We start from the raw sequence: 27,211 nt of genomic DNA, 5'->3' as shown, positions 1-27,211 counted from the left end.
CAATATCAAGGTCCACGACGGATTTGGGAGTACTGGAGCCCTCAAGGACTTTAGAGATTTCCTCTAAGTTCTTAGTAACAGCTATAAGGATATCCGGAATCATTACCAAAAGGTTTTTCATAGCAGTTTTTCCTTCCTCCAAATTACCAATCTGAGCTTCCATCTTCTTTGCTTTTTCCTCCATATCCTTCTTCCACTGCTTCTGATCCCTATCATCTTTCTTCCTTTTCTCTTTCCACTGCTTCCCATTTTTTTCCAAATTCTTGATTCCTTCATAAGCCCACCTGTCAAAACCCATTCTAGCCTCAGATAAGTTTTTGAGATTATCCAGAATTAACCCTCCTCCAGCATACTCCTTATCCTTGCTCAGATTCTCCTTGTCCATCTCCTGCTCAAATTCCTTATTCTTCTCCAGCTCAATATCCATTTCTTTTTCCTCATTAATCTTATTATCTTGCTCCTCCATTGGCTGGCTATTGACAGTGCCTAAACTAACACTGTGGGTAGGACTATCTTGATCGGAAACATCCTCAGCTCCATCTTCCTCTTCCCCCACATCCTCTTCTTTCCAGCTTTCCTCTCCTCCAGAATCATCAGTTTCCATCTCACTGTAATTTTATACCCTAGGTTTGTTAATCAGATTTATATCCTTTGATTATGCCCTAGATTGTAATCAAATTTGTGGTAAAATAAGTTAACATTCAGTAAAATCAGAAATAAAGTAAGTAACCAGTAGACAAACACACATACCCTGGGAAAACCTCCAAGGAGGAAAAACCCAACATTAAAGACCCACGGGTCAGATTATATATTCTCCTCTTAAATCACAAGTACAATACTTAGCTTCTCTGTCAGATCTGATCCTTTTGCATAGTAGATCTACACTTCTAAGTTCTCCAAGTTTGTACCAAAACAGCCTATGTCCTCTTGGACAATTTCACACAAGTCTGGATAATTTCGCTTTCTTCCTTGTGAATTCGCACCTTATTAAGCAGAGTTGTTTCACCTTTCTTGCAGAAATGAATGAGTGAGTTTGACTTGCAAAATGTCTCTTATTTATATGCACCTTTAACTCTTAATTGCAAGTCGGCCTCCTTTATATTTTGGCGCCAATATATTTTATTATGTGGCGTGTGTATTTAGGATAGCGTGGAGATTGGGCTAGGCATAGATTAGGGGTCACGTTACCCTAGGATAGGGCCCAGACCTAAAGGGGTTTGGATGTTGCCTTAAGGCAATCTGAACCCATACATAGCCCTAGTTACAAACAACACTCACTACCATCTTTTCCGATATCCTCTAAGTCATTCTCCGTCTCCTTTTGATTATCCTTGTCCTCTTGAATTTTCAACCCGGTAGCTTTTTTGCTCTTTTTGCTCTGAGTCAACTCTTCCTTGCTAGGCCCACCTTCCTCCATCTTTCTCTTACCTTTCCCCGGAGACGCAGACAATCTCTTATTTCCTGGATAGCAAGGATTTTGCAGTGCTCGTAAATGAGCAAAATGAGGCCACAATGAAGCACCGGAGTCAAAGGGTTCTTGCTATGCTTATTAAGAGACCTCGACAGAGACCTGAAGAGGTAGTAGGGCAGGGAAATCCTCTTCTCATGCCTGAAATGATTTAACAGCACAAAATGGTATATGTGGACCCTAGTAAAATGACCCTCCATAGTCATGTATTTCATAATAGCATTCAACACACAGCCCCAAATTTTCTTAATGTTGGAAGCATCATAATACCCCCCGTAGCTTTACCATTTTTTGCCCTCTCCTTCTCTTTGCGCGGAAAAAGCTTAACCACATTATTAGAAACTTTTAAGTCTCTAAAAAATTTAAGACCTGAGTGGGACATACTTGTTACCATCGCTATGAGGTCCGCATCCAACTTAAACCTCACTCCATGAATTTTGAATGAACCGTTAATCCAGTTTTCAGTGACTTTGGTGACAGCTAGGTTAACTCTGCCTTTATCATAATCGACCAACCTCTCCATGAAATTCGTCATGAACCCTTTTTCCAGCTTAGTCCATACCTTTGACATTTCCTTCCATCTGGAAATGTTATTTGGTTCCTCTCTCCTTAGATCCCCCACCCCCCCATTTTCAAGTTCATTATACCAAGTCTGTTCTTCTGCAATTTAGGTTGTAAGTTATAGTCTACCTCAAATATCTTTAGCGACAAGATCACAAAGACTGACATAGAAGCTAGTTGACAGTAAATATTGGATTAGTACTATGCCATTAAGGTTTAGTGATTGCTTGAAGCACATCTATGTCATTCCTTTTTAATTGTCTTGTGAGATCGTAAGGGAATGCCTTTTCAAACCTAACAAAACTTAAAGTGTAGAGGAGTGGTACCTATTCATGTCAGTTGGCCCAAACTAGCTGCAATTTAATTATGAGTCCCACCTCATTGTTTAGCCTGACTTTAGTACCTAGGTTTAGTCCTCATGCTGTACCCTCTAAATTGCAGGGTACATTTTGGAGCGCCAAGGTGCTGATAAATAGAGTGTGGACATTATCAAAGCCATTAGGCTCTCTTTGCTGACCACATATGTGTTTCCCCAGGAATTGGGCTTAGTTACCATGATTTTCTACAGTTGCAGGTGTTTGCATCACACTTGTTTCATCACTCACTTGGCCCCTCTATAGTAAACCCATTGTATTGACAAAGGTCCCTTATACTCCTATCATATCAAACTCCTCTGTTTTCAAGGAAGTCATTACATCCTAACTACCAAGAAACATCTACTTTATGAGAAAAAAACTTTACAAAGGGAGCTCCTAACTAGTAACACGCTAGAATCCTAATTTTCCAAATGTCTTTAAATTCCTTTCCAATAATTTCTTTCCAAAACCTCCTGCAAACTCAAGTTAAGTTCCATCATTTACATGTTCCAAAAGTGCATCAACTTGGAGCATTGCTTCATATTTGAATTTACATCTTTCAAACTTATTAGCCATTGCAACTACTCCCAAAGAACAAGGAACTTGTTCATTAAAAAACTGAAGCAAACTTTGCAATAGACACATTATTAGTCAGATCTAAAATCCATGTCCTTCAAAGAAGATACCCTTTCATATTACTATAAGCACTGTGCATGTAAGTATACCTGAATATAAGTAATTGATACGGAGATAATATGAACATCACATGTATATTTCACTGAGGCTTATTAACAGACAGCAACTTGCATCTTTCTGTCGTCTTTTAGTATAAAAAGTACAGACGAGATATCAAGTTTTCCAGCTTAAAAAAATAAAGGAAATTCATAATATGGATTTACTGCCCTTCAATGCAATCATGAATTTGATTCAGTAAAACAAAATTCAGGCCCTGCACCAGAGTTTGAGATAGGCCTTAAGGTCATTGGATATGGAACTCAATCACAATGAGCTATATTAATTAGATCAAATAGCATATCATGAGAACCTATTTGTTGGCCCGTTTTTGCCTCAGCATCTCCATAAAAGCTTCTCTTTCATCTTTTGACATTCCTATTGTTGAGCAGTCGCCCACACCCCATTCAGCACCTCGCTCACAGTACTTGTTTTGAATTTCTTCTTTGTTTCTGAAAATGAATACTAATCGTGAATATAATTAAAGAGAGACGAGTTACTTAGAGAAAAGTGCAATGAGTTAATTGCCACTCATTTATAAGATCAATAATTTAAAAAGTGTCAAAGCAATACAAGCAAGACACATAAGTAAAAGAAACATTAGAAAGACTAATCTGCTTTACAAGCTTTGAAGTTTGATCTTCGTATATTGCTGGATAAGGAATTGATTTGTTTACCTGGCTGCATTATCTTTTGAACGTTTGAGCAGCTCTTGAAGCAAGGGAGAGGATTTGAATTTGGCATCATCTGCCTCATATTTCTTTTGATTTTCCTCTGTACATATGGAAAACATGTTTGCAAACACTTCAATAAAGCTTCTTGAGAATCATAACAAAAATTGGATAAAAAAGAGCTTGAAAGAGGTATGTTCATAACATAAAGAAATAACAAACTAACCTCTTTTTCGTTTCAGGAAATCAAATTGTGGTAATTCAGGACCAGGAATAGATTCCAACCCTAAGCTTCCTGATAGCAATCCAGCTTGAGCTGCATGACATGACAAATAGAAAAGTACGTACCTCAAGACTCATTGAGGTAAGGCCTGGTAGGCAAAGAAAACATGCATCTAGCTAAGTCATGCTTCAGACATTAATCTGTAGTTTAAGACTTAAAAGCTTAAAAAATAATGGCTGCACTCAAGATTTTAGTTAGAACTAAACAATAAAAGCATAGAATATAATTAGCCACGTTTAATTTGATCTATATTCTACGTTTTCTTTAGCTCATATAGATTCATTATATGCATGCCAACCACAGCATTATTCAGAAGATTCAAACATGACAGAACACAAGAGTAATCTGGATTCTGGACACATTATTGTAGCCCACTACTCTGGAATTTGTACAATTTTCTTGTTTCTTTTGGTAATTTGTTTGATATGTTACACATACTTGCTCCAATCTTATCCATGACCTGAAATTGAAACAGAAGCTCATAACATAATTATTCCGTCTACTGACTGTTATAATTGCAAGAGAAACCCCATACAACATCTGTTATGACTCTAAAGAAGGCACTCAATAGATAAACCCTGTAGGCAGTGGTGCTTTAAAAAGAAACAAATGGCAACTTCACTCTCATGGGAAATCCATAATTAGCATGGATGATCCACTATTTAATTTACCAAACAGATTCTTTTCATCCTCAATGTAAAATGATTGTGCAAGTTGTTCCATGTGCATAAACATGGAAAAACAGTTCCTACATATGAAGTGCAGAGCTGATAAGAGCAATCAAAAATGTAAGACAGTAGTAATATGACCTAAAGAAAACAAACAATGGGGAAAACATCAAGAGTGAGGGATTTATTCGTCCAGCCACTATCTCATGAGGTATTACAATAGTTTACAACCTTTGAAAAGGCCCTCATGGACTTGTTTTGTGCAAAACAATAATGTCCAAACATCATATAAATTCTCAAATGCCTTCACACTTGCCAAAATAGTGCTACAATGCCACTGGTCCACTAAGACTCATTGGCTGAAGCAATACAAGCCTTCACAAATCTGCTAAAAGTAACTAAAGAATGTCCAATTACAATGACCCCTCTTGGAGGCTTTACCAAGAAAGAGTTACAAGAAAACACAGAAAGGAATCCCAAGTATCCTTGTAACTTGAAATTTATCTTTTTACACGTCCCAGGTTCTTCAGACCTAATGGACTGTCTATGTCGTTTATTGCAACATGTTTGGACTCAGTCAAAAACATCCTACATAGTACATACACGGTTCTGTCAAAGATGTCAAAGACATGGTCAAACTAGTGGTGGTGGTTTCAACTAGTTCACAGGTCACCACTGTCAAATTTAAAGTGCCAGTCACCCTACCTTGAGTGGTCACATCCTTCCATGTAATTCTTCCTCTGCTTTCAAAACTTGGTTTAGGTGCTCTTTCGTAAGAATTAACCATCAAGAGTGCTTAGAATATGGGATTAGCTTCAATAAGAACATTTAAAAGATCAGGCAAGCTGATTATACCAACTTAATTGATCCAATTTCAGATGAATATGTGATCTTATGTTTTCCCCTGTCATTTAGCAAATTCTGTTGTCATTTGCATGGCTAAGAAAAGTTGGGGAGAAGCCAGTAAAAGACACTTCAAATTGATGACTGTTGAGTCATTGACTACACAAATTGGAGAACTATCCTTGATTTCCATGACCAAAAACTCTTCATCATTCATGAAATATTGTGCTTCTTCATTCTACACTTAAGAAGGCATAGGATTGGATTCATCAGTGAAGTGGATGCTTCAGATTTGAGTGGTTATACATGTTTAATAATCAAACGAACTGAAGAGATAGTTGCCTGTATCATAGTCTGAAACAAAAGCAAAAAATCTTTATATGAATGGTGACAGTAACATGAAAAGGAATGCTTGCAACAAAATTCTTTTGACATTGGACAAGAATTCTTGAAGAAACTGATACAATGGCATTGTAGTCCATATCATAATCTTGGTAAGATGGAAAACTGCATGGGTCCTCCAGGATTTCTTCCTTTAGATTATTTAACATTAACTAGCCTGCAGTCCTAACATCATCCAGTATACCATGACACACCAAACATTGAGAGCCTATTGAGACACGCCAATTGACCACACAAACAAATCATTTGTCCAATACTGAGGCTTGTTTGGACTTATTAACTCATATGATCACATTTATCATGATGTTGCAGGTTTCTTAAAACAGTACAATATGCTCACTTCATTTGTATTTGGGATCATGAGTTGAAAGCACCAAACCTCATTATACCGAGGATATTTCCTCTTTCACAAGTGCGGGAGAGTCAATATAAAAAATTGGTCCTTTTATAATAAATAGCTCCACAATGCAATGAAGGGTGGATGCCCTTATAGAGAATATTTGAAAGATCTTAAATGGTCAAGCAAGTTAATATCCTCAATTGGTTGCAGAATTCACCATGTTCAATCAGATGAGGTGCACCTAGAATTCAAGACTAGTGGTCAGTTTTTTTGTATTAGCCTTAGATTAGTGCTTAGAGACTGAAGGAATAACATCATTTAATGCATTTTTTGGGGAGATTGAATGTTTTAAGGAGTAAAAGTGCATCAAATGGATTCACCTTCATATGTTGAGCACCTTTTGGAGTCAAAAGGAATGAAGGTTAGCTTTTATCATTGGTATTAGACTTCCTGACTATCCTTTGCAGATAGTTTATGCCTTGATACTATTCTTCATGGCTTATCCATGTCTAAACTTCCAATGAGCATGCAGGAGATGAATCGTCTGTGTGAGCTAGAAATTGAAGAAAATTTAAGAAATTCACATGTTATAAAATTATTAACTGCAGCTTAGACTAAGAAAATTATGGTTAGAAGAGAAAAGTCATAAGTAAGCATAACCCAGAAACCAAAATTATGGTTAGAAGAGAAAAGTCATAAGTAAGCATAACCCAGAAACCACTCTACAAATTTCCTCATCAAACTAAAGGGAATGTTTCTGAGAAACAAATTTACCATTCCGTGGTTTTGTACAAAACAGTAAATTTATTAGAACTGCCCCAAAATAGCAGTTTTTCAAGTTTTAAAAATGTATGATCCAACAAGGCTGTGACATTCTGGAGAATACTTTGCATTTACACTTCTCAATCGAACCTACAAAAAGGCAACTATTACAATGTGATGAATAGGAAACATAATGAGGAACACTTTGAATAAGAAACAAACCACCATCTTGTCAAAAGCATAGAAAATCGCAAACGGTCTTTTAGTGTGACAGCAGCTTAAAAAGGCAACTTCTCAAATACAATTTACATCCAACCTGGTCAATTTATCTGTTTACTAATGTTTATGAGTATGTGGTATGTTGTCTCTAAAGGTAATTTGTAACCTTTGATTACGGGGTGATGCAAACCCTGAGAATCGCAGCAAGTCCAAAATAATCTAAATAAACATCCTTAGAAGGTTAGGACATATGGTTATCATTATATTACAAAGCACATATCGATATATCAAGCCATCAAAAAGAGAAAACTTTAAGATTGAGGCTATATAAGTGGTTATATTAGTCCATTTTTTACCAAATTCAATAGAACCAAAAAGAACTTCAATTGGTGTTATCATATTGGGGCATCACACTTTGGTTAGATGCCTTGTTTATGCAAATGATTTAGAGATAAACCCAATATCTCGTAGCTACTCCCATTCGATACTTTCATATCCATCTAATGGTTCTGTATCTCCTTTCTAACTATCATTGGCAGTCAAGTTTTGACAGATTTGGGAAGCAAACACAAGCACATATACAGCTTATCCTATCAAATTGTCCTTATTGTCTATGTCATAGTCAGGTATCTATAGCAATCAATTGTGCACTGATTGTTATTGTTAAAGACTGCAGGAACCAATCAAACGGTTATATTTTGGCTTAAACACAATTTCGAGACCTCTGGAGCATATTTTTAAATTAGAAAACAGGCACAATAAGACAGATGTAATCACATCACAATTTTGCAACTACACAATATCCAACCACAGTGATTACAGAGAACAAAAAACTATTGAAAACATGTCTTTGTTAGAGTCACCATTGGACTAAAGCCTCCAAGATAACCTGCAAAACCAAAAATATTCTTTCCACAAGAGAGCAGCAAGAGGAAAGTAGTGCCTGATTAAGGGCACAATGAATTAGATTGATATTAAATATACAAAATGTACATATGATGCCTTGCTTAAATCGGCAAGGTTAATAGGTAGGAATTAGGATTAGACTAGATCATGACATGTCTCTTAATTCTAGAATAAGACAACTAACATGATAATTATTAAATGACCTAGGACTCAAGAATTAAATTTCAAAAGATAAGATCTAGTTGACAACTAAGACTTCTTGAAAGATTCTTAGGACCTAAGTAAACATGTGAATAGGACCTACTAGTGAACTAGTTAGGTAAAATATCTTTTCACACCAGCACCTCTCTCGAGTGATAAATGGAGGACTCAATGATACCCCCTAAGGAATACATCCATAACCATAATCTTCATCATCCATGCATTATTTGTATTTGTCTACTACTCCCTAAGTTGTGTATAATGTCCTGCAAAGATGGTGAATGCTTGAAGACAAAACATGATACAATGCCTACAAACAACATTTTTCCCCTTGGGAAGAAGATAGACCAAGTACAAATGTAGGAATGCTTACCATTCCGGACATGAATTAGAAGGAAGAAGAATCTAGATGAATGAAGACTGTGTCTATAAAACCCTCTCATGTGTTGCCAAGTCCTTAGTAGATGATGGTGCCACAATCAAATCAGGTACATACCCAATCAAGAGAGAAGGTGACAAACCAAAACCAAGTGCTAATAGATGTTGAACTACATCCAAAGACAAATATGATGTGACGACAGTTGTGCCATGACTGTCATTAGACAGAAGAGGTAACCCCTCAAATCGGTCCTCCAAATCTAAAATATGAGACTCCACAAACAAGTTTGAAATACTTGTCAAATAATCATCCCACAAGATTGTATTTGAAAGACTTTGATTTACTTGTTACAAAGAATCATTGAAAGATCTCAATGAATAAACAATAGAAGATAAATTAGTGATCTCAATTGGAGAAGTGGGAGCTACAGAAGAGGTCTCTTTATCATCAAGAGGCTCAAGTGTTGCGTCATATTCAAGCTCCTCTAATGTATCATCATCAAAGGGTAAATTATCAACATCATCAAGTCGAATGAAGCAATCTAATGCAGGATCATCTGAGAATGGAGGATTATGTGGATCTCCATGAATCTCCCAAATCTTGGTCCAAACTATGTGTGTACACTTGAATCTTGAGATACGATTGTAAGTCTCTCAAAAGATGCTTGCACTTATGCTTATACCAATCAATCCTACAATGTGATCATTTTTATTACCCCAAACTGATTTCTTCCTTTTTGTTTCTGGCTCAAGGATGAGTCCATAAAGATGAGGCAAAATATTGAGCCACGTGCAATGCATCAGGATGCCTTTTTGTCAAGACTCATAGTTGTCCTTTATTTGAATGATTGCAAAAGGATGAGTTGCATAATCCATGATTACAACAATGAAACACTCCTCAAATGATTAAACTATAGATCAATATATGAAATGTGACTAAAATGAAGTGATTTGATCAAATTAACACCTTCTAAAGTGCCAACTTGTCCAAGTAATCCTCCAAAATATAAATATGGCAAAAACTAAATAAAATGTATCTGGGGCTAAATCTGGAAAAAGTACATGGATGGCTTAATAGAGCTCCTCAATACCTTTTCAATGCCACAAGAATCACAAAAATTGAAGATTTAGACAAATAGTTGATTTCGAGAGCCAAGAATGAAGATCCTATTTCAAACAATAATAACTTTCACCAAAAGTTAGATCTGATAACTAAACCCGTGCCATTGGAAAGTACAAAGGACCAGCTTTCCAACGATATCTTCTTTGCAAAAATCCGAATTCTGGATCAAAAGTTAAAATTTTGAAAAAAGGGCTAAATTTACGCTACAGTGATGACCCTCTTAACAAATAAAAATTTGCCAAAAATCAAATTTGTCAAAAATGGACAAATTAGGCAAATTCGGGCCTTTTGAATGCAATGGTAGCATCCATTTTGGCTAAAGTGTTCCAATAAAAAGATGCTCATCAAATCTAAGCTTCAAACCTCAATTTGCAACTATATCATACAATGGCCAAATTGAGTGAAATAAAAGCTAGATATGACTTACTTGGGCATTCTAAACTCAATGATGAGCTTAGATTGCACCAACATGCTCCAAAATGAACTTGGAATACAAAGCCACAAAAAAAACCACTAATGGTGAGATCCAATTGTTATCACTTGAACCTGCACCCCTGTTTGCTAAGCTATCAACTCAGCAGGCTTGTGACACATGGGAACACTCCTAGGCCTGTGGGTTGCCTAAAAAATGGAGTGAACCTCCAGAGTAAGCTGGTTCTTTTCAGATTCTGCACCTAAACTAACAATTTCCTCAAGGAAAAGAGTAAGGAGGAGAAAATATAAAACTAAAATTGAATATAAGGTGATTGCACCAGATGGTATTTTTTGAAATCTAACTAAGCAAAGGACACACAGTACAACAGTGATAATAAACCCTTTTTTACACTAACCAACAACCCATGACCCTTGCATCAATGCTTCATAAGCAGGCTGGATAATCACAGTCCTAAGAGGGGAAAATCCTTTTCACAACCTAAGACTATTAATCATTAACACACAGCTTATGACCTGCAAGTAGTATATATGTTTCTGCATAAGGCATCAAAAGGAAATGTAAATTTTAGGGGGGCAAAAGCCAACCACCAAAGAACTGACTAACCCTGAAGATGCAGTAACAGAGAAAGATGAGAAGTAGAGAAGTAAACCAAGCTATTATCCTTGCCAAACAGGTATCACCAAGCTTTATAACTCCTGAAAATGTGTTACAAAGACATCCCTTCCTGCAGAGAGAACTAAAAAATTACAGTCTGCTCCAAGATGAATGAATCAGAACCCTTACAAAAATGAAGGCTCTCAGTATATATGCCTTTATCCAAAATTATCAAGAAGACTCCACCTCCTCATTTTAGGTCGAGCAAACTCAAAAAACCTACTTTTTGGGCCTCAAAAATATCTGAAAAGGGATAAACCTGAGCCAAAAGGTTAAGTCATCCATTCTGCAACCATAAAACCTCATAAATGCAACATAAATGACCCTGAAATGTCTCTGACAGGCCTGCAAGCCCTCATAAATGCAAAAAATATCCCTCCCTGATCTCCAAATAAAATATCTAATAAAGTGATTTTTTTTAAAAATTTATTATTATCTGGTCAGACATTTGTTTGACTTTATTTTCATTTATATTTAAAGGTCTTAATAATATAAAAATAATAGAATCGTTTTATTTAAAGTGACAAATAAATAAATCACTTTAATAACACAATTTTATTATTTTTATTTATTAAATAATAGAATGTAATAAAAAATATATTTAATAAAAGTGTTTGATTTACACTTTAATAAATAAAAAAATTTATTATATTTTATTATTTTTTAAATATAAAATAAAATAAAATCAAACTTATGTTTGGTCAGGTAATGATAAATAATAATAAAAAACAGAAACTTTAAAAGCAACATTTGCTTACATTTCTTTGAGGGCGCATTTTTGAGTTTTAAATGTTATCTTGCTAAGAAATTTGCAAGGGGAGACATTAAGTGATATGAAATCACTTAGGAAACAAGAAAGAGTTACAAGGTGTTAAAGTGATTAAAATCACTTGGAAGCATATGCGAACCTTACCATGTGGCTTCCAACAATTAACGTGGCATAGAAGAGAGGAGAAAGAATGCGAAGGAAACATAGGCGATTTTTTATGAAGATATTTTAGGGGAAACATAACCCTAAAAGTTCATTTGCTCTTCACTTTTGATGTTCGACTTCTGGAAACTTCGCTCTGCATCCTTCTGGGCGTCCCTAGGGCTTGAGCTGGGCGTGGAAAAAAGAAAAATGTCGGTTTCTTCTCTGTTCTGGGTGCCGAAATGGGTGCTGGGCCCTCTTTTTGCTTACGGCCTGCTCTTCTCTCTGCGTATTTGCTAATTTCGGGCTCAATTTATGGAGCCGTCATGGAAATCTGTTGCGTTTCTGAGCATTTTTTGGGTGTTCGAAGCTTGGCTTCCTTGCTGGGCGCGATCCTTCCATCTTGCATCTGTTATTCTTCACAGGTTCACCATTCTTCACCGATTCTGGAAAGAGAAATCGTGTTTAATGAAATATGCATGGCTATTTTCCTTTTTTCAGAATCATTTCATGGCATTCGAACTTGCTTTCCATCTGCTTCTATTTGTAAAAATCTACTTATGTGATTTGTTGCACTTTCTGTAAGCTATTATCCTTGGTACTGCAGGATTATCCTTCCCCTTTTTATCATAATTATGAGAAAAATACTTCGAATTGCTGTGTTTTCCATTTTTCTGAGCACCATATTGAAGTTTTCGATGAGAACTCTTTGTCAGCTCATCCCAATGCGCATTTTTGGTCTATGTGATTCTCAATAGAACAGTGGGGTCCAAGTATATCTTTCGCTGTGACCCATGTACTGACTTTCCAGGGATGAATTAACTTGACCTGTGCTCTCAAAATTTGGAGTGCCTCCATCAAAGAAGTTCCATTCTGCAATACATGTTTTAAAGTTGTCAAGAGCATGCAACACTTTTGAAGCTCTTATTGTATGAGCCACTGGCATCAGTCAAGATCTTCTAAACACAAGACTTGAAGGGAACCAGGCTTTATATTTCTCCTCATACGTAGTAAATTGAACATTTACATAGAAACAATCTTTGGGAAATTCCAAACCATTTTTATGTAGCCAAAACTGTTTCGATTCTTGGAAATCCTTGCTTTATGGGGGCATTTTACTCGAGCCCATTATACAACCTTCTATCAAGGAAGGAAGCACAAAACATTTTATCTTTTCAAGGCCTGAATCATCCAACAAGTTCCATAACCAATCTTCCAAGTTGACTTCACAGCCACTATCAAATCTTTCTTCCATTTCTATCAGCAAGAAATCCCTGATTTGCATCATAGCTGAGAAACTTCAACTGCTGGGCTTGGTTGGGTTTCGTTCCGGGTCCCTCTTAAACAACAAGGAGAGTTCATTATCCTGGCCAGTTTCTATCCCAACCTTTGTGGAGCTGGATCCCAAACCTGAGTTGTCTACCTTCACAAAAAGTCTTGCATCCTGTGCATTCAGGTCCAATGAAGATCTTTCCAAACAAGCAGTTTGTAATGGAACCTTAGGCGATCCTGGGACTTGAGCTCCTGGCCCAGCAAGACTGTCATGGAATTGTCGAGAAGGATGTATCCCACTAACCTGAAAATGAATGAAATTTCTTAACATCTGAGTTACAGCATCAGTGCCAACCTTCTTGAACTTCAATTTATTTAAAGCCCCTTTAGGAAACACTTTCTAATTCACACGATGACTAGGTCTCCTAGTTTGATTTCCTTCTGCCTTTTATATCAATCAGTGTTTGTTTTATGCTTCAGAGTACTCTGTTCCCAATGTCTTTTCACATTCACATGCAATTGCTGCATTTGTTATGCATATTCTTCTGCATCATCACTATTTATTCCTTATTTTGGTGGGTATATCAAATCTGTAATTCCTTTGAAATTGTTTCTTGTATGCTACATGAAATGGCATAGACCACGGTGAATTCCTTTGATAACTTCACTGCTGTGTGCATCTCTGAATGACTGTTTGGACTGAAAATGGTGAAAAACAACATTAAAAACTCTCCCTTTGTCATCTGCCATTTAATGTTGTGCATTAAAATTAGATATTTTATGAAAACTGTAGCTGCCATTTAAACATTATTCTCTTAAAATCTGCATATTATTTCCAAGGACGCAGTTGTCTTGAATTTGTTGAAATGTCTGATCAATCACGCCTTTTCCAGCTTATCATAAAAAATCTTTTAGGCTTGATGCATAAAATGTCGTCTTGTTGATCATTTGTAGATATTTGCACATCTTATTCACGTTCTAAAAAAGAAGTCTCATCATGCATATCGGCTGATAATGTAATTGCATACTTGCATTTTTGTTACTCTTCTTCCTTTTATCACCAGCTCTGACATGATTTGATTGTATGAAACCTTGCCATTCTCCACATGAGCTGGGCTCAACCCTTGTGGGAGCCGCATTCATCTCCACTCATCTTAGTGAACTTTATGACCAACACGCTGTCCTTTTTCTTTTTCCTGCACATGAAACAAACCTGTTAGCAAAAAATGCATATGTATGGTGATTTTCCTTTGATCTGATTTTTTGCCTTTCGAGATTCCTCTGTGATGCGAGTTATATGCATTTGATGTATGTAGGGATCATATATATATATGCGTGCATTAGTACATATGTCAGAAATGCAGCCAGCTATTGCTTAGAACAAATGTTCTAACACATTGTTTGTTTCAATTTTTTGCAGATATCAGAAGGAAAGCATCAACGGACCAGGGTGGAGCAGCAAGACAAAGGCGACGACGAGCGTACCTCAACTGTTCCAGTCATTCAGGCAATGACTGGTTCCATTCTTGACATGCCTTTCCTCATTTTTTCCTTTGTACTTGTGCATACATATATGTATATTTCCTTTCTGCACTGGATGCACGTAGCTAGTCCCACGGCTCCTTGTGTGGGACGCATATTTGAATATGAATAAAATACTTCTCTTTTTCAATGAGATGTTTCTCTCTTTGTTGTTACAGACTAGAAGTACTTAGAAACACCATCTTTAAAACACAAAAATAGAGAATTAGTAAACACTAGCTTTCCTTTGTTCATGCTAGCATCTCTCAACCTATTTTTCAGCCAGGAGCGAAAAATAGGTAACATTTTTGGCGACATCTGCTATATGTTTGCCTGCTAAACATCTTGACCAGCTGCCTTGAAAATTCATTGGGCACAGAGTCACTTGCAACCTTTGTGAAAACTGGAAAAATGCATCATAATACTGCAAAACTCTCTCCCTTTCCCCCTCTGAACCTGTCATAGCCTATTGAGTATAGGTGTGGGGTTCATGGTAGCGGTCTTGACAGACCACTATCATGAATTCTACATGTGTATTTGATAGATTAGGACAGGTCAGCGACAAAGTACCTCTGAAAAGCACTCTCTTGCATTACTGAAACTCAGCTCTAAGCAAAAAACCTCACCAAAAGCATCCTTAAAAGACTGCTGTGAGCTGTCCCAGCTTTATGAGGTGGATATGTATGATGTGTGGCAGTGGAATGTATTTACTGCTTCATATGGTAGGTATCATCTTCATCAAACTGTGGCAGCTTACAGCAGCCTTTCCTCCGCAAAACTGAAACAACTAACATCTAACTGCGCACGAAGCGCTTAGGGAAAACTAGACAGCAACTAACTAACCGTGCAGCAACACTTATTCAACATCCAAAACCTACTCTATTATATACAAGCTGCGATCATACCTCAAAAGCAATGCTTGAGGTGAATCCCGTTGACCGGGATTAGCTCCACGTTACCGTCCATCTTGGAGAGCTGGAAAGCGTTGTGCTGCTTACATTCAGAAATAAAGTAAGGCCCGCTCCAAAATGCATCGAACTTGGAATGCTTTCCAGGCTTGCTTTTGAGGGTGTCCCATTTCAGCACCACATCTCCTTCCTGGAAGCTTCTTGGAGACGCTCTTCTGTCAAATGATCGCTTCATCTGAGCCTGATGCTGCTCTATCTTATTCAAAGCGTACTTCCTAGTCTCTTCTAGCTCAAACAATTGAGCTAATCTTACTGTAAGGGGGCCCTCCTCCAGTGAGTCCAACTGATTTGCCAGGTCTAGTGCTGGAAGCTCGGATGAAATTGGAAGCCTTGCTTCCTTACCGTAGACCAGCATAAAAGGTGATTGTCCTGTGGACCTTTTTGGGGTGATCCTATCAGCCCATAAGGCTGATTTTAACTGAGTATGCCAAACCCGTTGGTTGCCTTCCATAGTCCTCTTAATGATCCTAATCAGATTTTTATTAGTCGACTCTACTTGGCCATTGCCTTGCGGATAATAGTTGGAAGACGTATTTAGGTAGATCCCTTTCTTGACAGCCCAATCGGAGATTTTAAGACCAACAAAAGCGAGCCCATTATCTGAAATTATGGACTCCGGTACCCCAAATCTGGCAACCAAATCTTCGTAGAAATTTAGGACAGCGGTCCCGTTTGCCTCTTTAAGTGCCACTGCTTCAGTCCACTTGGTGAAGTAGTCAGTGGCTGTAAGTATCCACTTATGGCCAGCGCTGGATGCAGGGTTTATCACTCCAATAAAGTCCAAACCCCACCTCATGAAAGGCTATTCCACCTGAATTGGCTGCAAAGGCAAAGCTGCCAATCCCATCTTGCCAGCAAACATGGCACATTCTTTGCACTTTCTGACCCATACGTGTGCATCTCTGAATAATGTGGGCCAATAATAGCCACCCTTCATCACCTTAAGAGCTGTTGCTCTCGGTGAAAAATGGCCCCCAGCTGATCCCTCATGAAAATCATGCAGCAGCTTACTTATTTGGTCAGGCCCAACGCATCTCAGCAACACACCATTAAAATCTTTAAGAAACAAGATGCCATTAAGGAGTGCATAAGGTACAGACTGCAGTCTGAAATACCTTCTTTTAGCTCTGTCCAGCAACTCAGGACACTCACCAGTTTGCAGAAAATGAGTCATTTCCTGCACCCAATCAGCAGTAGGAGTCCCAACCTCTGCTTGCTCGTCACCTCGCAGTGTTAGAACAGCTTCCTGTTCATACTTTGGCAAACTAGAAATGCCATCAGCAAGCTGTTCGCATAAGCCTTTGCCTCTGACCAGCTTGGTAACCTGAATTTTGACGTCATACTCCATGACCTTGGTTACCCAACCAGCCCTCTTGTCATTGAGATCCCTGCTCAATAGAAACTCCTTTACGCTTGGGTGAGCAACCATTAAATTAATGCTATTGTTAGATAGCATGTGTTTGAATTTCTTCAAACTCCTGATAACAGCCAGCACATGTTTTTCCACAAAAGTGTACCTTAGCTCGTAGTCCTTCAATGCTTGACTGAAGAAGGCTAATGGCTGTTCCGAGCCTTCATCGTTCTGCTGTACCAGCATAGCTGAGATAGAATCTACATTCCCATAGGCATACAAAGTGAAATCCTTAGAAAAATTAGGAATTAGAAGTGTAGGGGCAGCGGCTAACGCTTCTTTAATCAGCTGAAAACTTCTCTTGCCCTCCTTGGTCCAGCTATAAGACACATTCTTTCTCAACATAGCAGTTAAAGGGTTTAGCAAATCTGCAATATCAGGGATAAATCTCCTGACAAAATTAATTCTCCCTATGAAGCTTTGCAGACCTTTCTTATGAGCTGGTAAAGGAAGGGCCAAGATGGCACTTATCCTCTCAGGATCAATGGTAATACCGTGCTTGGATACCACGTACCCAAGCAATTTGCCCTCATGGACAGCAAATGTACACTTTTTTGGATTAAGAGATATCCCAAACTGTCTGCATCTTTCGAAGATCAGCCTCAAATGGTCTAGATGATCCTTTGCTTCTTTTGAGAACACTGTGATATCATCTAGATAGACCAGCACTATTTTATACATCAAACCTTGAAACGCCATATCCATGGCACGCTGGAAAGTTGCCCCTGCATTGGACAACCCAAAAGGCATCTTCTTATAGGCCATAGTGCCCCATTTAGTAGTAAAAGCTGTCTTGTACTGGTCCTCCTCTTTGACTAAAATCTGGTTATAACCGGAAAAACCATCTAACAGAGAACACATCTCAGAACCTGAAACTACTTGCAAAATCTGCTCCATAGAAGGTAAAGGATAATGGTCTTTCAGTGAGGCTCGATTAAGGTCTCTAAAATCCACACAGAGCCTGATTTCACCGTTCCTCTTCCTTACCGGAACTAAGTTTGAAACCCACGAAGTATGCTTGATGGGAAAAACTATGGCACTCTCAATCAGCTTGTCTAATTCCCTTTTCATCAGGGGCTCCAACTTGGGATTTATTGGCCTCTGTTTTTGTCTCACTGGTTTGGAATTAGGCTCGAGTTCTATTGTATGTTGTGCAAGCTCAGGGTCAAATCCCCTCAAATCAGAATATTGCCAAGCAAATATATCATTAAATTCTTGACAGAGGGATATAAAAGCTTCTTCTTTTCCTTTGGTATGAAATTTGCCAAGTTTAAGAAGCCTGCCTCTCGAAATCTCAACCTCTTCATAGTGGCTCTGATCAATCTGAATGCTGGACCTTTCTTTCCTAACTTGGTCGTCAGAATTGAAGATGGATTCCAAGGAGACCAATCCCTTGGGTAACTTATTACCTTTTAGCTGGATGATCTAGTCACCATACTGGTGTTGTAGTTTCTTCTGGTTAGTATGAGAGAACTCAGCTTCCTCTCTTAGGAAATTCACAATCTGCTGGTCACTTTCAAAAACCTGCCAATGTATATCATTATCTGGTACAGCAGGCCTAATAACAATCTTCACATGCTGATGACTACCATTGCTACCAATTTCCTTGGGAATATCAACTTCTGCCCCTATGGCTGCTAATCTGTCAGCACACTTATTCTGATTTCTGGGTATGGATATCAGATTGAAGGCATCAAATCCTTCTAAGAGGTCCCACACCCTATGCTTATAAGACTTAAGCAAATCATTCTTTGTAAGACAAATATTCCTTACCTGATTAGCAACTAACTCGCTGTCCCCAGAAACTTTCAGACAGTTAATACCTCTCTGTCTTGCCCATTCCAAACCGTGGATAAGAGCCTCGTATTCAGCAACATTATTAGTACAGCTGAAACAAAATCTGAAAGCTGAATAGTATCTCTCACCTCTTGGGGAAACAAGCATGCATCCACCACCGGTACCAACTTTGTTCCTTGAGCCATCAAAAAAAAGCTCCCACAGCTCACAATCTTGCTGATTACCGTGCTGTTCTGGATTTTTTTCTATATCAGGCATGAAAGGATCAGCCTCAAGTATCACAAAAACACCAAAATCAGTCTCTTCATGTTGTTCACATGGAACAGCAGTGTGGGCCTGAGCTGCCCACTCATCAAGAAGGATATCAGGTATACTTTCTGTAGATGTATTGCCTTCTTGAACTGCTGATTCCTCCTCATATTCATTTGCGATCAAATTGGCATTAAGGGGGGGCGGATTGTAAGGTTCTATATGATCCTTGGCTATAGGTTCCGACCTTACAGTGACTTTTGTGCCATACCTGGTCCTAAACAGCATATGGGACCAATCTGAAGATAAGTAACCTCCTATTTTTGCAGTAAAATCTCTTGATAAGCATATAGCGAAATAAGGAGGCAATTCTATAACGTAAATATCTTGTGGAATAGAGAAATTTGGGCAAGCATGAAGGGTTAAACTCAGATTTTTAATAACTCCCACTGTGTTAACAGCAGTCCCGTCTAATTGGACAACTCCTTTTTCTAAAGGCTCGTATTTGATCCCCAACCTATCTACAATCTGCTTGGGCATGACCGAACTGCTAGCACCCGAGTCTATCATGCAGTTATGTACTAATTGATTTCCAATGATTAAGGACACATAAAAGGGTGGGGGTTTAACCTTTGAAGCTTCTTTCTCTTTATCATTCGTAGTAGCATTGGTCAACACAGCCTTGGGTTTATCTTCCTTAAGTTCTTCAAGTATATCTAAATTTGACAAGGCTGATTGGAGTAAGTCCCTTTGGCCGGGGATACACAAGGAATCCCACATAGTCATGGATACGCTTGCTTTCTTCATATGATCAAGAATATTGAAAGACGCACTTGACTTTGCTTGCATTTTAGGGGCAGCAACTTCACCTTGAGCAGCAGCTGTTTGGACTGATAGATTAGGTTGCTTCTTGCCTACCAAGGGCTGACTTGTTGGCGATTGCCTGACATTTTCAGTGGTTGATGGGACAGCAGCATTCTGATCCAAGTTCGGCAGCTGATGTATCAAGGTTTGATTATTATCCAATTGCTGCCCTCCTTCTATGGCTCTCTTCTTGGACCTTGTATAGACCAAAGCTACTGGATCAGCTTGGTTAATCCCACAAAATTCTCCTCCTTGCCAATTTAGAAGAGCTGTCTCAGGTTGCTGATCCCCTTGCTGCTGGATAGAATCTTCATGGGGCGTATCCAATTGCCCACTTGAATTATTTTGGACCATCAAGGCCTGATTAATCACCCCATTTGCACAAGTGCTTTGGTTATGGGGCAAATTGCAGGGAAAACACCAGTCAAAGTCCTGTGCCAAATTGTTTTGAATGGGCATGAGCTCCTTTGAAGAGCTGGCAGCATTGGGGCTATAAGCTTGATAAGGCCTTGGCATGTAAGCTTGTCTTGGGCCTTGATTATTTGGCTGATAAGGTGGTCTGTTTGACTGATTTTGCTGATAATTAGACTAGAATGGAGGCTGGTAAGGCCTGAAACCTTGATTTTGCTGCCTCTTCAAGTTTACTATTTCGCTGCCAAATGTTTGCAGCAGTCCCTTGATCTCCTGTAACTCACTTGAGTGTGCCGGAAAGTTATTCTCTGGTCTAACAAACTGAGAACTTGGTGCTGGTAAGGCTGGTGCAGCTGGGATGATAGCTATAGGAGGTATTTGCATTGCTATCGGTGGCTGGATGGTAGGAAAAATTGGCAGAGCCGGCCTTGGGGCAATTTTACCAGCCTGTATAAGGCTGTTCTCTGCTCTAATGGCTATAGAATAGGCCTGAGGCAATGAAGTGCCTCCCATCGATTGCACCATCACTGAGATATCACTATTCAAAGCTCTTAAATAGTATAAGAAGGCGTGGTCAACTGTGGGTCTTACCGTTTGCGGGATTCTATCCCAAGTTTTCTGGAAACGGTGGCTGAAATCTGACATGACTTCGTGGGGAGCCCTCTTTACTGTTGACAGCTGCTCCATTAGCGACAAATGGTCTGATTTGTCCTCGAAGAAACTGCATAATTGGTTACCCAACTGGTCCCATGTCGCAATAGAATTAATAGGAAGGCCTCTGAACCATTGCAAGGCTTTACCCTTGAAAGATGCTGCAAGCAATCTGACTGCAACATTCTCCTCTGTCACATGGTGAACAGCGCATAAGTTTGCAACATCTTTTATGTGTTCAGCTGGGGTAATTTGATCTTCACCATGAAAATATGGTAAGCTTTTCAAAGCAGCCACTGGAATATCATCATGCTGTGTTAAATTCAGTGGGCTGCCCTGGTTAAATGCAACAAATGGCTGATTTCTGCCTGCTGGAATCATGATTACTGGGATTATTTGTGACACAGTATGAGCCCTAACAGCAGGGGGAGTAGACTTGGCTCTCCTGGAGTAAACACGGTTCTCTTTCTGTTTCTCAACTACCCTCCCTCTTCTTCTAGGAGGGGATAACTGCAAAAATTCGAAGGATAAAGAATTACTCCTGGTTTGTATCCTTCTCATAAGCAAAAGTGCACTGGCTTTACTAAACCAGAAATCAGAGTCGCCAGGTATGTTGTAAGAATGTCTCTGAAAGACTAAAATTACTGCTGTACACACCAAACAGCACCATAAAACATCTTATAAGGGCTGAAAAATTATGCTCCCAGTCCCACCGGGCGTGCCAAAAACTGTTATCACTTGAACCTGCACCCCTGTTTGCTAAGCTATCAACTCAACAGGCTTGTGACACATGGGAACACTCCTAGGCCTATGGGTTGCCTAAAAAATGGAGTGAACCTCCAGAGTAAGCTGGTTCTTTTCAGATTCTGCACCTAAACTAACAATTTCCTCAAGGAAAAGAGTAAGGAGGAGAAAATATAAAACTAAAATTGAATCTAAGGTGATTGCATCAGATGGTATTTTTTGAAATCTAACTAAGCAAAGGACACACAGTACAACAGTGATAATAAACCCTTTTTTACACTAACCAACAACCCATGACCCTTGCATCAATGCTTCATAAGCAGGCTGGATAATCAAAGTCCTAAGAGGGGAAAATCCTTTTCACAACCTAAGACTATTAATCATTAACACACAGCTTATGACCTACAAGTAGTATATATGTTTCTGCATAAGGCATCAAAAGGAAATGTAAATTTTAGGGGGGCAAAAGCCAACCACCAAAGAACTGACTAACCCTGAAGATGCAGTAACAGAGAAAGATGAGAAGTAGAGAAGTAAACCAAGCTATTATCCTTGCCAAACAGGTATCACCAAGCTTTATAACTCCTGAAAATGTGTTACAAAGACATCCCTTCCTGCAGAGAGAACTAAAAAATTACAATCTGCTCCAAGATGAATGAATCAGAACCCTTACAAAAATGAAGGCTCCCAGTATATATGCCTTTTTCCAAAATTATCAAGAAGACTCCACCTCCTCATTTTAGGTCGAGCAAACTCAAAAAACCTACTTTTTGGGCCTCAAAAATATCTGAAAAGGGATAAACCTGAGCCAAAAGGTTAAGTCATCCATTCTGCAACCATAAAACCTCATAAATGCAACATAAATGACCCTGAAATGTCTCTGACAGGCCTGCAAGCCCTCATAAATGCAAAAAATATCCCTCCCTGATCTCCAAATAAAATATCTAATAAAGTGATTTTTTTTAAAAATTTATTATTATCTGGTCAGACATTTGTTTGACTTTATTTTCATTTATATTTAAAGGTCTTAATAATATAAAAATAATAGAATCGTTTTATTTAAAGTGACAAATAAATAAATCACTTTAATAACACAATTTTATTATTTTTATTTATTAAATAATAGAATGTAATAAAAAATATATTTAATAAAAGTGTTTGATTTACACTTTAATAAATAAAAAAATTTATTATATTTTATTATTTTTTAAATATAAAATAAAATAAAATCAAACTTATGTTTGGTCAGGTAATGATAAATAATAATAAAAAACAGAAACTTTAAAAGCAACATTTGCTTACATTTCTTTGAGGGCGCATTTTTGAGTTTTAAATGTTATCTTGCTAAGAAATTTGCAAGGGGGGACATTAAGTGATATGAAATCACTTAGGAAACAAGAAAGTGTTACAAGGTGTTAAAGTGATTAAAATCACTTGGAAGCATATGCGAACCTTACCATGTGGCTTCCAACAATTAACGTGGCATAGAAGAGAGGAGAAAGAATGCGAAGGAAACATAGGCGATTTTTTATGAAGATATTTTAGGGGAAACATAACCCTAAAAGTTCATTTGCTCTTCACTTTTGATGTTCGACTTCTGGAAACTTCGCTCTGCATCCTTCTGGGCGCCGCTAGGGTTTGAGCTGGGCGTGGAAAGAAGAAAAATGTCGGTTTCTTCTCTGTTCTGGGTGCCGAAACGGGTGCTGGGCCCTCTTTTTGCTTACGGCCTGCTCTTCTCTCTGCGTATTTGCTAGTTTCGGGCTCAATTTATGGAGCCGTCATGGAAATCTGTTGCGTTTCTGAGCATTTTTTGGGTGTTCGAAGCTTAGCTTCCTTGCTGGGCGCGATCCTTCCATCTTGCATCTGTTATTCTTCACAGGTTCACCATTCTTCACCGATTCTGGAAAGAGAAATCGTGTTTAATGAAATATGCATGGCTTTTTTCCTTTTTTCAGAATCATTTCATGGCATTCGAACTTGCTTTCCATCTGCTTCTATTTGTAAAAATCTACTTATGTGATTTGTTGCACTTTCTGTAAGCTATTATCCTTGGTACTGCAGGATTATCCTTCCCCTTTTTATCATAATTATGAGAAAAATACTTCGAATTGCTGTGTTTTCCATTTTTCTGAGCACCATATTGATGTTTTCGATGAGAACTCTTTGTCAGCTCATCCCAATGCGCATTTTTGGTCTCTGTGATTCTCAATAGAACAGTGGGGTCCAAGTATATCTTTCGCTGTGACCCATGTACTGACTTTCCAGGGATGAATTAACTTGACCTGTGCTCTCAAAATTTGGAGTGCCTCCATCAAAGAAGTTCCATTCTGCAATACATGTTTTAAAGTTGTCAAGAGCATGCAACACTTTTGAAGCTCTTATTGTATGAGCCACTAGCATCAGTCCAGATCTTCTAAACACAAGACTTGAAGGGAATCAGGCTTTATATTTCTCCTCATACGTAGTAAATTGAACATTTACATAGAAACAATCTTTGGGAAATTCCAAACCATTTTTATGTAGCCAAAACTGTTTCGATTCTTGGAAATCCTTGCTTTATGGGGGCATTTTACTCGAGCCCATTATACAACCTTCTATCAAGGAAGGAAGCACAAAACATTTTATCTTTTCAAGGCCTGAATCATCCCACAAGTTCCATAACCAATCTTCCAAGTTGACTTCACAGCCACTATCAAATCTTTCTTCCATTTCTATCGGCAAGAAATCCCTGATTTGCATCATAGCTGAGAAACTTCAACTGCTGGGCTTGGTTGGGTTTCGTTCCGGGTCCCTCTTAAACAACAAGGAGAGTTCATTATCCTGGCCAGTTTCTATCCCAACCTTTGTGGAGCTGGATCCCAAACCTGAGTTGTCTACCTTCACAAAAAGTCTTGCATCCTGTGCATTCAAGTCCAATGAAGATCTTTCCAAACAAGCAGTTTGTAATGGAACCTTAGGCGATCCTGGGACTTGAGCTCCTGGCCCAGCAAGATTGTCATGGAATTGTCCAGAAGGATGTATCCCACTAACCTGAAAATGAATGAAATTTCTTAACATCTGAGTTACAGCATCAGTGCCAACCTTCTTGAACTTCAATTTATTTAAAGCCCCTTTAGGAAACACTTTCTAATTCACACGATGACTAGGTCTACTAGTTTGATTTCCTTCTGCCTTTTATATCAATCAGTGTTTGTTTTATGCTTCAGAGTACTCTGTTCCCAATGTCTTTTCACATTCACATGCAATTGCTGCATTTGTTATGCATATTCTTCTGCATCATCACTATTTATTCCTTATTTTGGTGGGTATATCAAATCTGTAATTCCTTTGAAATTGTTTCTTGTATGCTACATGAAATGGCATAGACCACGGTGAATTCCTTTGATAACTTCACTGCTGTGTGCATCTCTGAATGACTGTTTGGACTGAAAATGGTGAAAAACAACATTAAAAACTCTCCCTTTGTCATCTGCCATTTAATGTTGTGCATTAAAATTAGATATTTTATGAAAACTGTAGCTGCCATTTAAACATTATTCTCTTAAAATCTGCATATTATTTCCAAGGACGCAGTTGTCTTGAATTTGTTGAAATGTCTGATCAATCACGCCTTTTCCAGCTTATCATAAAAAATCTTTTAGGCTTGATGCATAAAATGTCGTCTTGTTGATCATTTGTAGATATTTGCACATCTTATTCACGTTCTAAAAAAGAAGTCTCATCATGCATATCGGCTGATAATGTAATTGCATACTTGCATTTTTGTTACTCTTCTTCCTTTTATCACCAGCTCTGACATGATTTGATTGTATGAAACCTTGCCATTCTCCACATGAGCTGGGCTCAACCCTTGTGGGAGCCGCATTCATCTCCACTCATCTTAGTGAACTTTATGACCAACAAGCTGTCCTTTTTCCTTTTCCTGCACATGAAACAAACCTGTTAGCAAAAAATGCATATGTATGGTGACTTTCCTTTGATCTGATTTTTTGCCTTTCGAGATTCCTCTGTGATGCGAGTTATATGCATTTGATGTATGTAGGGATCATATATATATATGCGTGCATTAGTACATATGTCAGAAATGCAGCCAGCTATTGCTTAGAACAAATGTTCTAACACATTGTTTGTTTCAATTTTTTGCAGATATCAGAAGGAAAGCATCAACGGACCAGGGTGGAGCAGCAAGACAAAGGCGACGACGAGCGTACCTCAACTGGCAATGACTGGTTCCATTCTTGACATGCCTTTCCTCATTTTTTCCTTTGTACTTGTGCATACATATATGTATATTTCCTTTCTGCACTGGATGCACGTAGCTAGTCCCACGGCTCCTTGTGTGGGACGCATATTTGAATATGAATAAAATACTTCTCTTTTTCAATGAGATGTTTCTCTCTTTGTTGTTACAGACTAGAAGTACTTAGAAACACCATCTTTAAAACACAAAAATAGAGAATTAGTAAACACTAGCTTTCCTTTGTTCATGCTAGCATCTCTCAACCTATTTTTCAGCCAGGAGCGAAAAATAGGTAACATTTTTGGCGACATCTGCTATATGTTTGCCTGCTAAACATCTTGACCAGCTGCCTTGAAAATTCATTGGGCACAGAGTCACTTGCAACCTTTGTGAAAACTGGAAAAATGCATCATAATACTGCAAAACTCTCTCCCTTTCCCCCTCTGAACCTGTCATAGCCTATTGAGTATAGGTGTGGGGTTCATGGTAGCGGTCTTGACAGACCACTATCATGAATTCTACATGTGTATTTGATAGATTAGGACGGGTCAGCGACAAAGTACCTCTGAAAAGCACTCTCTTGCATTACTGAAACTCAGCTCTAAGCAAAAAACCTCACCAAAAGCATCCTTAAAAGACTGCTGTGAGCTGTCCCAGCTTTATGAGGTGGATATGTATGATGTGTGGCAGTGGAATGTATTTACTGCTTCATATGGTAGGTATCATCTTCATCAAACTGTGGCAGCTTACAGCAGCCTTTCCTCCGCAAAACTGAAACAACTAACATCTAACTGCGCACGAAGCGCTTAGGGAAAACTAGACAGCAACTAACTAACCGTGCAGCAGCACTTATTCAACATCCAAAACCTACTCTATTATATACAAGCTGCGATCATACCTCAAAAGCAATGCTTGAGGTGAATCCCGTTGACCGGGATTAGCTCCACGTTACCGTCCATCTTGGAGAGCTGGAAAGCGTTGTGCTGCTTACATTCAGAAATAAAGTAAGGCCCGCTCCAAAATGCATCGAACTTGGAATGCTTTCCAGGCTTGCTTTTGAGGGTGTCCCATTTCAGCACCACATCTCCTTCCTGGAAGCTTCTTGGAGACGCTCTTCTGTCAAATGATCGCTTCATCTGAGCCTGATGCTGCTCTATCTTATTCAAAGCG

The 27,211-nt window shown here is 38.4% G+C and overlaps 1 protein-coding gene across 1 annotated transcript in view; it reads right to left on the bottom strand.

Moving 5' to 3' along the window:
• Positions 1-3,136: 3,136 nt before the first annotated feature.
• Positions 3,137-27,211, bottom strand: part of LOC131077791 (uncharacterized) — a 48,952-nt gene continuing 24,877 nt past the window's right edge. Inside the window, exons 2-4 of the mRNA XM_058015341.2 lie at positions 4,015-4,104; positions 3,795-3,891; positions 3,137-3,569 (exon numbers count right to left, since the gene is read on the bottom strand). Coding sequence (XP_057871324.2) covers positions 3,431-3,569; positions 3,795-3,891; positions 4,015-4,104 — 326 coding nt within the window. The 3' untranslated portion in view covers positions 3,137-3,430. The remainder of the gene's footprint in view (positions 3,570-3,794; positions 3,892-4,014; positions 4,105-27,211) is intronic.

The sequence above is a fragment of the Cryptomeria japonica genome, chromosome 10, assembly GCF_030272615.1.
Source record: "Cryptomeria japonica chromosome 10, Sugi_1.0, whole genome shotgun sequence".
Taxonomy (NCBI): domain Eukaryota; kingdom Viridiplantae; phylum Streptophyta; class Pinopsida; order Cupressales; family Cupressaceae; genus Cryptomeria; species Cryptomeria japonica.
The sequence above is the reverse complement of the archived record's forward strand: the minus strand, read 5'-3'. Positions and strand labels throughout refer to the sequence as shown.